Source organism: Phascolarctos cinereus, unplaced genomic scaffold (genome assembly GCF_003287225.1).
Source record: "Phascolarctos cinereus isolate Bilbo 61053 unplaced genomic scaffold, phaCin_HiC Scaffold_1;HRSCAF=81, whole genome shotgun sequence".
NCBI classification, from domain to species: domain Eukaryota; kingdom Metazoa; phylum Chordata; class Mammalia; order Diprotodontia; family Phascolarctidae; genus Phascolarctos; species Phascolarctos cinereus.
The window spans coordinates 91,673,779-91,690,276 of record NW_027555514.1 but is presented as its reverse complement, the minus strand read 5'-3'; the positions used below and the strand labels follow the sequence as shown (position 1 = coordinate 91,690,276).

Sequence of the window (16,498 nt, the reverse complement as noted above, 5' to 3'; positions counted from 1 at the left end):
CCAAGTCTTTGTACTAGCTGTCCCTCATTCCTGGAATGCCTTCCTCCTTACTTCTGCCTCTTAGTTTTCCTGGGTTCCTTCAAGACAGCTCAAATCCCACCTTCTGTAGGAAGCCTTCCTCTTTCAGATTATCTTCATCTACCCTGTATACCTTTTGCATATGTACATAGTTATTTACATTTTTCTCTCCCATTAAAATGTGAGTTCCTTGAAGAGCAGAGCCTGTTTCTTGCCTTTTTTTTTGTATCAGTCCATTACACATAGTGAGCATTTAATAAATCCTTTTTTGATGTATTGATCAGTTATGCTAATCTATTCCTTTTTTCTTTTGGTTGTCTTTAAAAATATTTATATGGGTTGGCTTCCTGAAAGGGGGAGGGGAGGGATAATGGGAGAAATATCTGTAAAAACTTATTTAGAAACACAAATCCTTGTTGGCTGACTGAGACCTACTAGAGTCGTAAGATCAAATGATACAATGGATGTAAATAACACCAACTCACATCTCCATGGAGCTTTAAGCACTATCCTCACAGCAATCCCTGTGAAATTGGTATTGCTAGTATTATCCCCCTTATAGAGATAATGAATGAATGAATTATTTATTTATTTATTAAGCACTTGCTATGTGCAAAGCACTGTGCTGAGTGCTGGGGATACAAATAAACAAGTAAGACACTCCTTGCTCTCACAACACATTTGGAAGTAACCTGCCCAGTGTCATACAACAAATAAGTCTTTGAGTCAGGAGTTGAACCCTAACTCAGCTAGGTGTCCCAGTGGATAGAGTGCTGAGCCTAGCATCAGGAAGAGCTGAGTTCTGGCCTCAAACACATACTAGCTGTTTGACCCTGGAGAAGTCACTTCACCTGTCTGCCTCAGTTTCCTCAACTATAAAATGGACACAGCATACTCCTCCCAAGTTTGTTGTGAGGATCAAATGTAATAATATTTATAAAGCACTTCGCGCGGTACCTGGTACATGGTAGGCACTTAATAAACGCTCATCTCAAAATGTCATTAGAAACACAGATCTCAGGAAGTAAAATAGATCATTTTGATTACATGAAGTTAAAAAAGGTTTTGTACAAACAAAACTAATGCAGCCAAAATTAAGGGGAAAAAAGGAAACTGGGGGGAAATTTTTTAGCAAGCTTCTCAGATAAAGACCTCATTTCTCAAATATTTAGGGAACTGAGACAATTTATAAAAACAAGAGCCATTCCCCAGTCGATAAATGATCAAAGAATATGAACAGGTAGTTTTCAGAAGAAGAAATCAAAGCTATCAATAGTCACATGAAAAAAATGTTCTAAATCATTACTGATTAGAGAAATGCAAATTAAAACAACTCTGAGATACTACCTCATACCTATCATGTTAGCTACCATGACACAAAAGGAAAAGACAAATGCTGGAGGGGATGTGGAAAAATTGAGACACTGATATACTGTTGGTGAAGTTATGAACTAGTCCAACCATTTTGGAGAACAACTTGGAACTACAGCCAATGGGCTATAAAACCGTGCATACCCTTCGACTAGGTCTGTATCCCAAAGAAATTTTTTTTAAAAATAGGAAAAAGACATACTTTCCTAAAAATATTTGTAGCAGTTCTTTTTGTGCTGGTAAAGAAGTAGAAATCAAGGGAATACCCATCAATTGTGGAACGAATATGTGGTATATGATTGTGAAGGAATACTATTATGCTATAAGAATGATGAGCAGGATGATTTCAGGAAAAACCTGGCAAGACTTATATGAACTCATGCAAAGTGAAGTGAGCAGAACCAAGAGAACACTGCACACAATAGTAACAATACTGTTAAGATGATCAACTGTGAAACACTTAGCTATTCTGATCAAAACAATGATCCAAGACAATTCCAAACACCCATGATGAAAAATACTATCCACCTCCAGAGAGAGAATTGATAATCTCTGAATACAAAGCAAAGCATGCTTTTTTTAAAACATTATTTTTATTGTTTTATTTTGTGTCTTCTTTTGCAACATGGCCAATATGGAAATATTTGCATAACCTCACATGGATAATCAATGTCAAATTACTCCCCTTCTCAAAGATGGGGGGGGTAAAAGGGAGGGAGAGAATTTAGAACTCAAAATTTTTAAAAATCAGTGTTAAAAAATTTTTTACATACAATTGTGAAATATTTAATGAAATGAACTTTTTTTAAAAACCAGATCTCCCAACACAACGTCCAAAGCATTTTACACAATACTATGCTACAAATATATATATGTGTGTGTGTGTGTGTGTGTGTGTGTGTGTGTGTGTGTATAATATACATGTATATATTATATACGTATATGAGAAAGCACCTTGAAAAGACTGACAAATAGGGGGCAGCTAGGTGGCGCAGTGGATAGAGTACCAGCCCTGAGTCAGAAGGACCTGAGTTCAAATCCAGCCTCAGACATTTACTAGCTGTGTGATGCTAGGCAAGTCACTTAACCTCGATTGTTTCCTCAAAAAAATGGAAGGCAGGACAGGTAGGTGGCACAGTGGATAGAGCTCTGGCCTTGGAGTCAGGAGGACCTGAGTTCAAATCCGGCCTCAGACAACCTAACATTTACTAGCTGTGTGACCCTGGGCAAGCAAGTCACTTAACCCTGACTGCCTCACCAAAAAAAAGCAAAAAAAAAAAAATTAAAAAACAAAAAAATGGAAGGCAAGCAGGGTATGAGCTGTTGGTGATACAGTTGAGGATGGGGGCAGTGGGGACAAAGAGAAATACAAACCCAACTGAACGGTGATGGGCTCAGGGAATCTGGTGTCCAGCATAAAATATCTAAAGATAGGCATTTTTCTGCTACTGTACCTACTCACCCCCAACTCTCAAGTTAATCACTGTAATGATAATTCCTTACACAGAATATTCTACTTTCATAATGGATTGGTAAACAATATAGAGGGGGTGCCCTATTGGGGTTAAGTGACTTGCCCAGGGTCACACAGCTAGTAAGTGTCAAGTGTTTGGTCTGAGGCCGCATTTGAACTCAGGTCCTCCTGACTTCAGGGCCAGTGCTCTATTCACTGCTCTACCTAGCTGCCCCTGATTTAGGTCAAGTTGATAGATGGAGTGACCAATGAGTTTCAGTAATCTACTAGACTACAAGCTCCATGAGGGCAGGACTCATGGCTAAACTCTGTATTATATATATATATATATGGTATTTTGCACTTTTACTTCACTCCCATTAATGTATCCAAAGCCTCCTGTGAGGGTATTTCCCTACTTTTCAGATGGAGAAAAAGAGAGGGTTAAGTGTCTTGTCATGAAGTCTAATCCCCTCATTTTACAGATGAGGAAACTGAGAGACAAAAAAGTTAAATGATTCATCCAGCATCATATAGCTAGTAAGTGTCAAAATCAGGATTTGAACCCAGGTCTTCCTGATTTCAAGTGCTCTATCCGCTACACCATGCTGCCTCTTGGGCCTAGGTACAGGGTTCTAACTGGTGGCATTGTTAAAGGTTAGACTAAAGTTCTCCTGAAACCTACATGACACCTTTCATGGCACCACTCTGCCTACCCCTCTAAATTGAGGGAAAGAGACACAGGAAAAAATTGAAATAAGGCATCCCCAGCCAAAACAAGAAAGAAAAAAAAAATCCTTTCAGAGTGGCCTCCTTTCCAAACTAGTCTAGATACCTCCTTACCCAGCAAAAGTAGCCTATCACACCAGTCCAGTTACACAAACATTGACTGAGCTCCAAAGAACTCCTGAAAGTCTTCTGTGAACTGATACAAAGTGAAAGGAGCAGAAGCAGAACATCGTACATAGTAACAATATCATACGATGATCAACTATGAATGATTTAGCTATTCTGATCAATACAATAATCCAAGATAATTCCAAAGGACTTATGATGAAAAATGCCATCTATCCCCAGAGAAAGAACTGATAGAGTCTGAATACAGATCAAAACATATTTTTTTCTACTTTCTTTTTCCTTTTTTTTTTACAACATGGCTAACATGGAATATGTTTTACATGACTTCACATGTATAATCGATATCACATTTGTTGCCTTCTCAATGGGTAGGGGAGGGATTGGAGGGAGGGAGAGAATTCAGAACTCAAAAAAATTTTTAATAAATGTTAAAATAAATAAATAATAAATTTTAAAAGAAAAAAAAGAACTCTTTTTTTTGCTTTTTGGTGAGGCAATCGGGATTAAGTGACTTGCCCAGAGTCACACAGCTAATGTCGTGTCCAAGGTCAAATTTGAACTCGGGTCCTCCTGACTCCAAGGCCGGATTTCTATTCACTGCGCCACCTAGCTGCCCCCCAAAAAAGAACTCTTGAAGAATACCCTCCTTCCCCTTTGACCCATTCACCCCAACTCTACCACTGGAAAGAAGGCTGTTGAACACGCTCCAAATCCCCACCATCTCCTTGGCCTCACACTGAGCCATAGCCCAAACACCACAGATAGAATAGGCAGAATTTTCTCAGCCCTCTCTTCATCTCGACCCTGCTCCTTCCTCCTTAGAAAACACACCCCTTGTCCCCTTCGCCTGTTGCTTCTGGGTCTGCCACAAACCTGACACATCCACCTGTTGGTCACAGAATTACAGAAGCATAAAAATCTTACAGCTGGAAAGAAACACAGAACTCTCAGAGGGAGCATAGGATGGTGGGAGGAGCACTTGACCAAGAGTGATGAGACCTTCACGGCAATCTCCTTTCTGCTGTCAAGTGGCTGTGTCACCTGGGCAGGTCCTATGCACCTCAGAGGTTCTCCCAGGCTATCAGTAATGTTCTTTCCAGTTCTAACACGCTATGGTTCAAAGAACTTTGCAGATTCACGCCCTCCTAGGACACAGGAGGATCCTGACGTACAGAGAAGTTAGATGATTTGCCCAAAGTCACACTGCAAGTTAGGGATAGAGATGGCATCTGAACTTGTCCCCTCCCTATCCCTCCGGGCTTCCCATACCTTATGCCCCTCCACATCCTCTACAATCTGGCTACTCTGGCCAAATGCTGATGACTTTGTGCAACTCTGCTTCACTTAAATCCAATTCACATGCAAGTCAAGACATCACTCTATGATTCCACTGGTCCTCTCCAAAAACGGACACACAAAGCCAGCATAATTGCAGTTCCTTGAACTAGACATGTCACCTCACATCTTGATTTCAAGTTTAATATTCTTCCCCATTATACAACAGAGCCTCCTTCAAAGTAGAATAAGCACCTTCTGAATACCAAACCCCCGGGGGAAGGAGGCGAGAAGAGGTCAGGAGGAAATCCAGAGGAGGGAAAAAATACTGTTTCTGACCTAAAACTCCTTACAATCCAGTGAGGCCAGGACAGAAAACCAGAACCGTTTAAGTATAATATAACCAAATCACAAGAGCAGAAAAGTTTCTAAGGGGTGGAGGAAAGACCACAAGAGGACTTTCAGGCTGAAGTAGCTAGGCCAATCCCTTCTCTCCTCCCCTTCGGCTAGGCGCCCCCAATGCCTCCTTCCCCCAGGCATCCAGTGTTCCGTTCTTGTCCCAGGTTCTTCTCTCTGAAAGGCAGCACCAGACAAGTTCCTTCACAAAGCTTTATGGTATATAAGAAAGAACAGTAGAACTGAAGACTGGGTCTGGGATGCTGGCTCTATCACTACTTTGTTGTATGGCTCTGGTAATTAGTTCACTTAACCCTGAAGCTCTAAGGCAAGGTGGTACAGTGGAAAATGTGCTGGACTGAAAGTCAGGGGGGCCTGGGTTTGAATCCTGGCTCTGCCATTCATTACCTACCTCATTGTGAATAAACCTCTTAAGCTCTCTGTGTCTCGGTTTCTTCATCTGTAAAATGAGACGGTTGGACTAAATGTCCTCTAAAGTCACTTCCAGCTCTAAATCTACAATCTTCTCCCACTCTAGGAAATCTGTATTTTACAAGAGGTCCCTAGGATGAAAGCAACACTAAAGCCCAAAGAATGAATCTCAAATTGCAGAATTTCAGACATCCAGAGTCAGGGGCTGAAACAGTACATGGAATCAGAAAAAGGATCCTGGCTCCAATATCACAGCTACCAGCTCCAGCATGCTCCCCCAACATCCCAGCCCCCACCACCAATGCCTTGCTATCCCACCCTCCTCCACTCCTATCTTCTTCCCCAGTACATCCCAAGGCCATGGTCAGACTCCCAGCTCCCTGGCTCCTACATCCCTAGCCTGGGCTTCATTCTGCACAAATATTTACATAGCTTTTCTCTGGGGGATACGGAAGACACAACATCTAGGAGCCTCCCTCCGGACACTTTCCAGATCTCACAGGAGGAAGGAAAGAGAGGGGAGGAGATGACACCCCCAAAATCAGGTCATGCCTGCCACACCCCCTCTGGTGAAATGGTATAGAGGAAAGAGCCTGAGAGCCCCCAAGAAAGGCAGAATCACCCACCCTGTTCAGGAACAGGGAGGCTCACAAGCTTTCTGCCTGTCCTCACCAACTCTTTCCAACATCTTTCCAACCCTTTGGCTTTTACAGGCTTGAACTGCAGGAGCAAACCTTAGAGCTGCAGAGAGAAGCAGTCCTCATGTGCCTTAGCCCAAATCAGGGTCTGCTGGGCACCATATTGTTTTTAGTGTTGTTGTTTTTGATGTTGTTATTGTTGTTTTTAACACTTAGGACCTTCATCACTCACCCACCCTGCTGAGTCCAACAGCCTGAAATGGATTGGGGAAAATCACCAGATTTCAAACCGTGTCCCTGCGGCTGAATAACATAGGCCAGTCAGTCAGTCCAGCAGTCAACAAGCATTTATTAAGTGCTCACAAAGCACCAACAAATAAGTGTGGGGGATACAAAGAAAGGCAAAAACCAGTTGCCCTCAAGGAGCATTCATTCTAACAGGGAGACAACTTGTAAATATCTAGGTACACACAAGAAAAATTTGGAGCAAACAAAGAGAATCTGAAAGGCATTAACAGTAGATGGTGGGAAACAATAGAAGGAAAACAAAGAGTCACAGATGAGGAGGCAGGGCATTCCAGGAATGAAGGGTCAGCCAGTGCAAAGGCCTAGGGATGAGAGACTGACGGATGTGTCCAACAAATATAGCTATCTATGGAGGTTTCTTACTTTTCTTAGCAAGTCATCCCAAGTCCTTCAGTCTCATAAGTTCTGTTTTGTGCCCAACAATCTCTCCTCGGATTTTTTTTTACCTATTTTTCTTCTCAGGAGAAACAGAAAAGGTATCTTGGTCACTCAGCATCATCTGAATGGTAACCTTTCCCCGCCACAAAAACCCTTTTCTCATGTACTGCTCCATAGTAAAGGTTCTCGATCCCTTCAACTTTATTCCAGCCTACAGCTCATCATATGGGGTGGTAGGATTGACCCACCCAGAGGATGTTTACTGTGGTGGAAAAACAGAGGGTCTGACCCCAGGGAGAAACTAGCCCTGGAGAAGGGAAGTGAGAAACCGTGGCTCCAAGTCAATGTGTCATGGTGGAGGTCTAGGTTAAGGAGGCTAAAAAGAGAAGGAACCAGGGAGCCAGAGAAAATTGGGTTGGGGGAGGGAACAGGTGGAGTTGAAAAATGGTTCTAGGAGCTCCGTTAGTGAAGAATGGTGGAACAAGTACAGAAAACTGACAGGAGAAAGGATCCCCTCCCGCTGCACTAGCTGCCCCAGAGAGGGAGGGAGGGGATGGGGGCAGGGGCAGAATGGCAGGTGAGGATTGGAGTTCAAGCCCTAAGTCACCTACCCTCCCCATCAGGCCCAGCCCAGTCCCTCCCCTTCACACCCCGGCAGCTGAAGCTGCTGCAGTGGGGGCCCTCTGACCCTGTTCCCATGGCAACGGGCCTGCAGCTGGAGCCGAGAAACCGACAGGATCTCCTCCAGAGACACCCCCATCTCCACCCACACACAGGCTCCTAGGGACAAGGGGACAGGGAGACTACAGAGACAGACGGAGACTCAGGGAGCCAGAGGCAGACAAAGGAAGAAGGCAACTTGAGGATAAGGAAGATGGCAGCAGGTCCAGCAGGCATAGGAGGATGGACAGATGTAAGAAGAAAGAAAAGATGAAGTAAGGAAGGATCCCAAACACAAAGGAAGGTGAAGAGAGGCACTGAACGTGCAGACAGGAGACACAGACCCAGGGATGCAGAGACAGGGACCCAGAGGGGGAGGGGAGACACAGACCCAGAGAGGCAGACACAGGGACCCAGAGGGGGAGGGGAGACACAGACCCAGGGAGGCAGACACAGGGACCCAGAGGGGGAGGGGAGACACAGAAAGGCAAGGGATACAGAGGCTTAGGGTTAGGGAGAAAAGGGAAAACAGGGACAAAGACACAGAGTTAGAGTTATCAAGAAGCAAAGGGACAAAGACAAAATCACTGAGAGAAAGAAAGGGATCCGGAGACTTTTGATTCTCTGAGCAAAAGTCAGGCACAAAGAACTACCTGATCAACAAGAAGAAGCAGAGGGACAGGGATACAGAGGAAGACCTAGAAACGGGGAGGCAGAGAGGTAAGGCCAGAGAGATTAGGACAAAGATACATGGTCAACAGGAGAAGGACAGGGTCATGGAAAGACAAAGACACAGAGACAGCCACGCCAGGAGACAGAGAAACTGATAAGAAGAAACCGTGAGATGAGATCATGCTCTGGAAGTGAGAGACAGAAAACCTTGAAAACACAACCTACTGGGAACACAGCCTTCTACTAGTGAGTCAGACACAGGCCGGGCACACCAACCAAAGAGGAGCCACCTCCACCTTCCTCTGCTCCCAGAGGCAGACCAGGCCTGGGCAGCATCCATCCACCCTGGGCCAGCTCCCCTCTAGGCACAAAACCCCAGGGACAGCCATAGAAACAAAGAGAACCTCCAAGATTGATCCCGGAGTGGGCCAGATCCTCACTGCCTTCCCTTATCCAAGCCCCTAGCCTGCAGGCTTACCTGCAGAACAGCTGGTGTTGAGGAACCTATTGACCACGCCATTCTCTTCAGTATACCAGCTGAATTCTGAGTCTCACATACACAACACCTTCTCTATCTGGACCCAGGTGAACATAGACCTTTGAGGAAATACACTCATGGGAAACACACACACACACACACACACACACACACACACACACAAATTTGTATACAGTCAACAGCAGCACACACCTCTCCATTGCAGCTCAGGAGAGAGACATCAAGAAAACTACAACCAGAATGGTTCTATATTTGATTCTGTTCCTGATTCCACCTTGACATTCCTTAACAAGTATTAAAGGTCCAACTTACAGTGCCTAGCACATAGTAGACGCTTAATAAATACTTGTTGACTGACTGGCTATGACCAGGATTCACCACCTCAACTCCATAATGTCCCAGGCTTTCAATTACTTAGAGGTCCAGGTGCCCAAGCCCAATACTTCCAGCTCTCATCTCCACCCCTCTACCACCATGGCCCCAGCCCTAGCCCCACCCCCTCCACCCTGCCCGGCACAGCTGATTCATGGGGCTGTCTGGCTCAAGGCCCTGATACTGCGCAGAGCTGAAGCTGGAGACACGGACACTGCACAGCTGTTGATGGCGGCGCCTGCCAGCTAGTGGCCCCTCCTCCTCCCCAAATCCTCCTGCCCCTGCTTCTTCTCCACCACAGGGCCTCGAAAGCAAGGCCTTGACTGCCCTCAGATGGAGCCCCCCAAAAGCATTAAGAAGGAAGAAGAGATGGTAGGAGTGCCTCAAAATCCCCACACCTGCCTCTCATTCCCAGGCTTGTGTATATCCACCAGGCACCCTAAGACAAGCATATGAGGAATTAGACATATTAAGGGCAAGAAAAGTGGGAAAACGAGAAAATCTTTCCTCATCCTAGGACTAGGATAGAGGGCCCAAGAAAGAAACCAGCAGTGGAGAGCCCTACAGGAGAGGTTGGTTGACAGAGACACCTGATCCTTAGGGTAACTAGGTGAGAGCCACAGAGGGGCCAGGAAGAGAGAGCAGGTGTGGGGTTTATCTGGGTCAGAGTTCCATTTGGAACAGCAACCTGGTCTAATGGAAAAGCACTAGAGCAGAGACAGGAACCCCGGGTTACGGCTTTTCCCCCTCTTCCTCTGAGATTCCTTAAGTTCACAATGATATTTCTCTATGGAACTTTTACAAATGGGCTGGCTGGGTCTATATCTAGCCCAAATCAGAGATGAATTGGCTGAGGCAGGAAGGGGGTCTTTCAACCACACCTCCAAAACATTATAGACTGGAGAGAGAGAACCCTATCATATATAAAGAGTTTTGTCTATAAAAAGATGGTAGTACAAAAATCAAAACACGTGCCAAAACATGACTACAGACATCAAAAGTCTGACAGAGCCCAGACCACTAAGCCCAAGGCTCGAAAAGGGTTCCATCCATGTGCATTCATCAATATTGATACTGACAAGATATCAGTTGCCCCATGTACTACTCTGCTACTGACTCAGATCAAATTCAGTGGAAACAACATTGAATTTGGAATCAAGAGGACCTCCGTTCAAGGTCTTCAACTTACTAGCTATATAAGGTCCTCTCTGAAATTCAGTCTCCTTATCTATAAAATGAAGGAGACAGTTCAATTGGATGATCCCAAAGATCCTAGGTTTCCAAGTTTCTAAATCCTATGATATTCCACGACTAGTACCTACAAGATCAAATATACTAACTAAAATGGTTTTGATCATGGAAACAGTCACATCTAATCATAATCCTAATAGTGCTTTAAGGTTAGCAAAGTAATTTATATATATTAGTTTATGCTCACAACAACCTAAGATATGAGAGCTATTATTATCCACATGGTACCGATAACAAAACTGAGGCAGAGAGAAGTTAAGTGATTTGCCCAGTGTCATGCATTAGTAAATATCTGAGATGGGATTTAAACACAGGTCTTCCCAATTCCAGGTCTAGCATTCTCTCTCTACCTCAGCACCCACCTCATGTGATCACACAGGTAAAACCACCCTTACATGGGCACAAGCCCGGAGAAAAATCACAATTCATGAAGTATCTCGTCTTCTTCATGGTTAAAATGAACACCTAGGGCCACCTCAAATAGGAAAAGAAGTTATGCAGCCTGAGGAGTATATGCTTGAATACGGTGCATGACATGCAGTAAGAAATGCTGGTTGCATGATAGCTGGGGAAAGGCTACAAGTTATGTGCCTTCATGGAAGTTTGTCGTCTTTTTAGCAATAGTGTACAGCTCTTCTTCTGGCCTGCCTTCTCTCCCCCCACCCCCCAGCCCCAAAGCTGCCTTCCTAAGTCACAAGCCAATGGCTAACACTACCTGGTTCACACAGCAGTCCTGCAGTGAAGCCATACACAGAATGCTGATGGCCACCACCCCAGCCTGGCTGCTGGGTGGAAAGATCTCCTCTCTTTTTCCCCAACCCAGACCCCCATGCTGTTTATCTGGTCTCCGGAAGTAAGGAGCAGTTAAGCCTGGAGGCTGCAACTGAGCAGAAACACCTGGTGCCGGAGTGGACAGGGCCCCCAGCACTAGAGCAGGATGAAGATGTAGACACTGGCGGGAGGAAATCAGGGCCTTTGTCAGGGGAGAAGCTGAAGATGAAAGGTGGGATTGAACATTTTTTCCTAGGTTCTCAATGGAGAGAAGAGCTAGGAAGTGCTAGGACCTAGCCAGATATCATTGCCCAACCCCTAGCTCTGAATTGTGAATTGTACTGCTACCCAAATCCACAAATGAAATTGAAAGTTGGGAAGGAAAAAGGTTGGGACCTAGTCCTAAAGAAACCCTCCCCCTACCTAAAACCAGAGGCACAAAGCAGCCCTGCTAACAGAACACAATCTTATCCTCTGAGATTCTCCTTAGTGACAACCCCAACTCCCCATTCCAGACCATGCCATAAGGTGATTTTCATTTCAGTGCAGTCTCACTCCACTCATCTTCCCAACCCTCCCAGGTCCCATCCTGCTCACCCTACCCTCACATCCCAGCTGTGATCCTTACCATCCTTCCGGTAGAAAGCAATCTCCACCTTGCGCTCCTCGGCCCCCAGCAGAGCCTGAGCAATCTGGGCAGCAGCCCGGCGCTGAGTTCTAGGGCCATGCAGGAAGTCACAGGTGCAGGGGCGCTGCATCACCTCTGCCCGAGAATAGCCACAGAGCTCACAGAAGCCATCATTGCAGTAGATGACAGCACAGTTTTCCACCCGGGCATTAGCAATGATGAACTTTCGGCCTGGGTTGAAAAAGAAGTACATGAAAAAATGGGGGATGGGGATGGCTCGGCCCTTGTGGAAACCCTTGCCCCTTTCCCAAGACTCATTCACACAACAGAAACCCCGCCTGTGGAGCAACTATAGAAGAGGTGGTATGGGATAGAAAGAGCACTGACTTGGGGGTTAGAAGACCTGGGCCTTATCATTCATCACCTATGTGACTATGGGCAAGTCACTTCCCCTACTGCGGCTTCAGATTCCTCATCTGTAAAATGAAGGGATGATAAGAGACACTCTCTAAGGTTCCATCCAGCTCTGACATTGGATAATCCATTCCTAAACATTCTGCCTTAAGAGGTAAAATTCTCCAAAATTCCCTTTTGTAGGGAGAGAAGAATGGAGATACGGTCACTTAGATGCAGAGATCCTTCCCAGGCAGCCTTTAGAAACAGGGGTTCTGGGAGTCTTAGCAGCCCACCATCAGCCCTAAAGGGCCCAGTCGTAGTTACCCCACCCCAGGGGCCCCCATTCCCTGATTGCCCATGACCACAGGTTGGCACCACAGCTTCTCTGGGCAGCAAGCCAATCCCTCCACCCCCTCCTGCTCCTTGCCCTGGGCTGAGGCCAGCCTGGGCGGGTGTTAGCAACGTGTGTCAGCAGCCTCATCAAAGGCATAAACATCAGGCTGGAGATGGCCATGAGAGGGTGCCCCCACCCCCACCCCAGGAGGCTGTGCTTCATCCACCACCCCTCCTTCCCAGACTGCCAAATTGGGGAGGGGTGATGCAAAATAGCCCTTTCCCTCCCACTGCCCACTTTTTGGCCAAATGGTTCCTGCTTCTTACTACCCACCCCTCACTATTCAAACACCAGCACTGCAGCTCCAAGGTGCATCCCTTTCCCTGGGGATTCCCTCATAGCAAAGGAATCTCTCCCTGGGGATCCCCCAACTCTCCCTCTGCATATGCTGGGCCCTTCCTACTGAAACCCACTCATTGTCAGCGCTGCCAGTCTCCCTCGAACACAGGAACATTACAAACCACCCCCACCCCAATAGCTAACACACCAAAGGAGTCAAATCTGAGGTTGGGGAAGGGGGAAGGCTTGAGATTAAAGACCTGGGAGAAACTATGAGGTCATAGACAGGGGGGAGTAGGGCGGGCATTGAAATGAGCTTCGGGATTGGATCTCTAGGACTTACAAGAGCACAAATAATAAGGCTAGTATAGAGCAATGGAAATGAAGGGAGGGAGGGGGTGAGACAGGCCCTGTCAAGGTCAGCAGGAACATGTATTCAAGGTATTCCTCTAGAGACTGTTTTGGGGGTACTTTTCAAAACCTAAGCTTCCCACTATAGAAGGGAAGCCCCTTTGGGCCAGTTCCAGCTAGGGACATGTCACACCCATTATGCCACCTTCACCCCTTGAAAAGCCAAGCTGGTCAGAGAAAAGGATAGCCTACTATCCCTGGAGGTGCCAGGGAAGACGCTCTCAGGGATAAGTGCTTTTTATAAACAGAGGTTTCCGGCCAAGCTAGTCTTTAATGCTAAGTGTGCAACATAAAGAGCTTTCTCCCTTTCTCCCTGTCTGCCCCCTTCCCCAGTCAGCCCCTGGGGCTGCTGCAGTGAGGATAGACCCTGGTTGTACCCCGCCTCGACCTTGCAGAAGTGTCACTCCACCCCATCCCCCTCCTAATTGTGACCCTGGAATGAGGCAATGAGAGCTCCCCAGCAGCAAACCCCAAGGTCCCACCAGTTCATCTGCTCACACGACAGAGACCCTAAGGGTCTCGTGGCTTCTAATTGTTCTCCAGAAGTACAACCCAAGGGAGACTACCTGGAAATGACAGGGATTCTTCTTCCCTTAAGGCTATCCTGCTCACTCACCTCCAAGAAGCTTATTCCTGTCAGAGCTGGAATAACTTGGGTCAATTTCCTCAGATTGTCCTCATTTTCTTTCCTGCCCCTCTCCTTCTCTCCCCTCAATGACAGGGGTCTAGTCCCATTGCAAGGATCTCAGTATCTCATCTAAGGACCCCTCAGTCCAACCGTGGCTCAGCCAAGGCCCAGTAGAAAAGCAAAACAGACGTGGGAATACCCAGCACCAGCTACCCACTACACAGTCAAAAAAGGTGATCCCCAGAAGCTGGAGAAGACTGAGAGTTTTCATTACCCTTTTCCTACCTCTTGGGAGGGACCTCAGAGTTCAACTAGCCAAATTCCCTCATTTTATAGCAGAGGAAGCTAAAAATCAGAGAGGGAACGTAACTTTCCCAATGTCACACAGCTAGTTCTAGGGCTGTTGTTTGTATTAGTTTGAGTCCTACTCACTTCTAAAAAGGATTTGAGGCAGGCACACTGCTGGTTACTGGCAGAGCTGGAACTAAAACCCAGGTCTCCTGACTTTCAGTCCAGCACCTTCCTCTGCTCTTCTCCCAAAGGGGAAAGCCCTCCAAACCTGCCCCCGCATTGTTGCCCTCCATCCCTCTTTCCTCCACCCAGAGATCATCCTGTTCTTTTATCTCCCTTCCCTGCCCCCATCTCTGAAGGACAGACACCCCCGCTGATACAAGCACTCAGTGTGCCTGTCCTGCCCTGCTCGCAGGGTCATGAGCTAAGAATGTCATACTCTCCCAGTTGTTCTCACTGTCACAGGTTTTCACACCAATGGTATCAGCAGCACATATTCGTCCACACAAACACACTGATTTTTGACTGAAGTCTCTTCTGGCCAGCAAGATTCAAACTCTCCTCCCACCTTCCCCACTCCCTCACCCCCCCCCAGTTTAGGCTTAGAAAGCAGGATGTTGTATATGTTCCAAAGTGTCAGCTCTACAACATCTCTCTCTCTCTCTCTCTCTCTCTCTCTCTCTCCTCTCTCTCTCTCTCTCTCTCTCTCTCTCTCTCTCTCTCTCTATCACATACACACACACACACACACACACACACCCCACCAGGTAGGCACCCCCCCCCATGACCCAGGATCTCACACTAGCCCATCCCAACACTCATATGTCAACTGCAGGGCAAGCACCCTGACAACCCTAGCATAGTCTGTGAGTGGCCCTTGAACCATGACACAAATGTTCTACACATTCAGGGTTACATACATAGCTTCTGTACACCCTGGATATCTTCACTCAATGCACTTGGAGCCTCACACTCACCCACATGCAACACAGGAAGGATGACTACATACTCCAGGGCATTCTCATTTACCCACTCTCAGGGTTGCTTACACCTTTTACACTCAATCACACACTCCTGTATAATTAGATCATATCTATGGTCTCTGAACACCAGGAGGCTCTCACACCTGCACCCAGATATACATCCTTTATACTAAGGGTTACACAAAACACACAGAGAATCTCTCTCTCTGTCTCTCTCTCTCTCACATACACACACACCCCACACCACACATGGACCTAGATATACATCCTACAGGTTTAGAATCATCCCTAAGAACCCCGATACTACAGATCTCTCACATAATCAGACTGTGCACAGTTAAGTTCTCTCATAAGCACTCTTAGGGTCACACACACAGTCCCCAGCCGGTGAAAGATACACAACCCCTACCCCACCCCCACACATATGCGGCTTTGCACCAAACTTGGCACACACCCAATCCCATCCTCTTGTTCTCCATTCAAAGCCCCCCTCCCAGCTGGCATAGCTTTCTGCCCCCATTTCACACATTTCCTTGCACACTCCCTAATGTACACCTCGGGCACGCCCCCCTACATCCCCCATCCACACTCTAGCACCCCCTTGCACAATCCGGGGTTACCGTCCCCTCCCCCCCACCCAACCTCTCTTCATATACACAGCATCGTAGACCCCCTCAGCGCGCCCCCGCCCTATCCCGCCCACCCCGCACTCACTCTGGCCCTCAAACTTGCGAATGATGGTGTCCAGGAAGGTATTCTGCGGCGCGACGTGGCCCCTCCGGACCGGCATCCTGAGCCCATGGGGCGGGCCGGGCGGGGCCGGCTCTGCGGCTCCTCGGCCCCCTGCGCCCTACCCCACCCCTGGCCGGCCCGGCCCGGCCCCGGACACCAAGCTCCGGCCGGCCCGGCCCGGCCCGGACTCAGGGTTCGGGCGCCCTTCGCCCAAGCCAAGGACGGGCTGGGCAAGGCCGGGTCTCCGAGCGTGTGGCGGGGGCCCAGCCCGGAGCCTCCCGGGCTCCCGAGGCCAACCCGCCCGCACGCACACCTGTCCGCTCCCGGGGCCCGCCCGCCTGCCTGCCTTGCCCGCCCCGCAGCAGGAGCCCGCCCTGCTTTCCCGCTGTCTGGCCGGGCGTGGAGG

General features: G+C 47.3%; 1 protein-coding gene across 3 annotated transcripts in view; it reads right to left on the bottom strand.

The window, feature by feature from the left end:
• KCNH2 (potassium voltage-gated channel subfamily H member 2) overlaps positions 1 to 16,238 on the bottom strand; it is a 55,553-nt gene extending 39,315 nt beyond the window's left edge. For all 3 annotated transcript variants that reach the window (XR_013485985.1, XM_020977912.2, XM_020977917.2), the window contains exons 1-2: positions 16,075 to 16,238; positions 11,979 to 12,209 (exon numbers count right to left, since the gene is read on the bottom strand). Coding sequence is in view for 2 of the 3 variants with exons in the window: in XM_020977912.2 (XP_020833571.1) it covers positions 11,979 to 12,209; positions 16,075 to 16,150 (307 nt within the window). In the remaining variant the exon portion in view is untranslated. The remainder of the gene's footprint in view (positions 1 to 11,978; positions 12,210 to 16,074) is intronic.
• Positions 16,239 to 16,498: the final 260 nt, after the last annotated feature.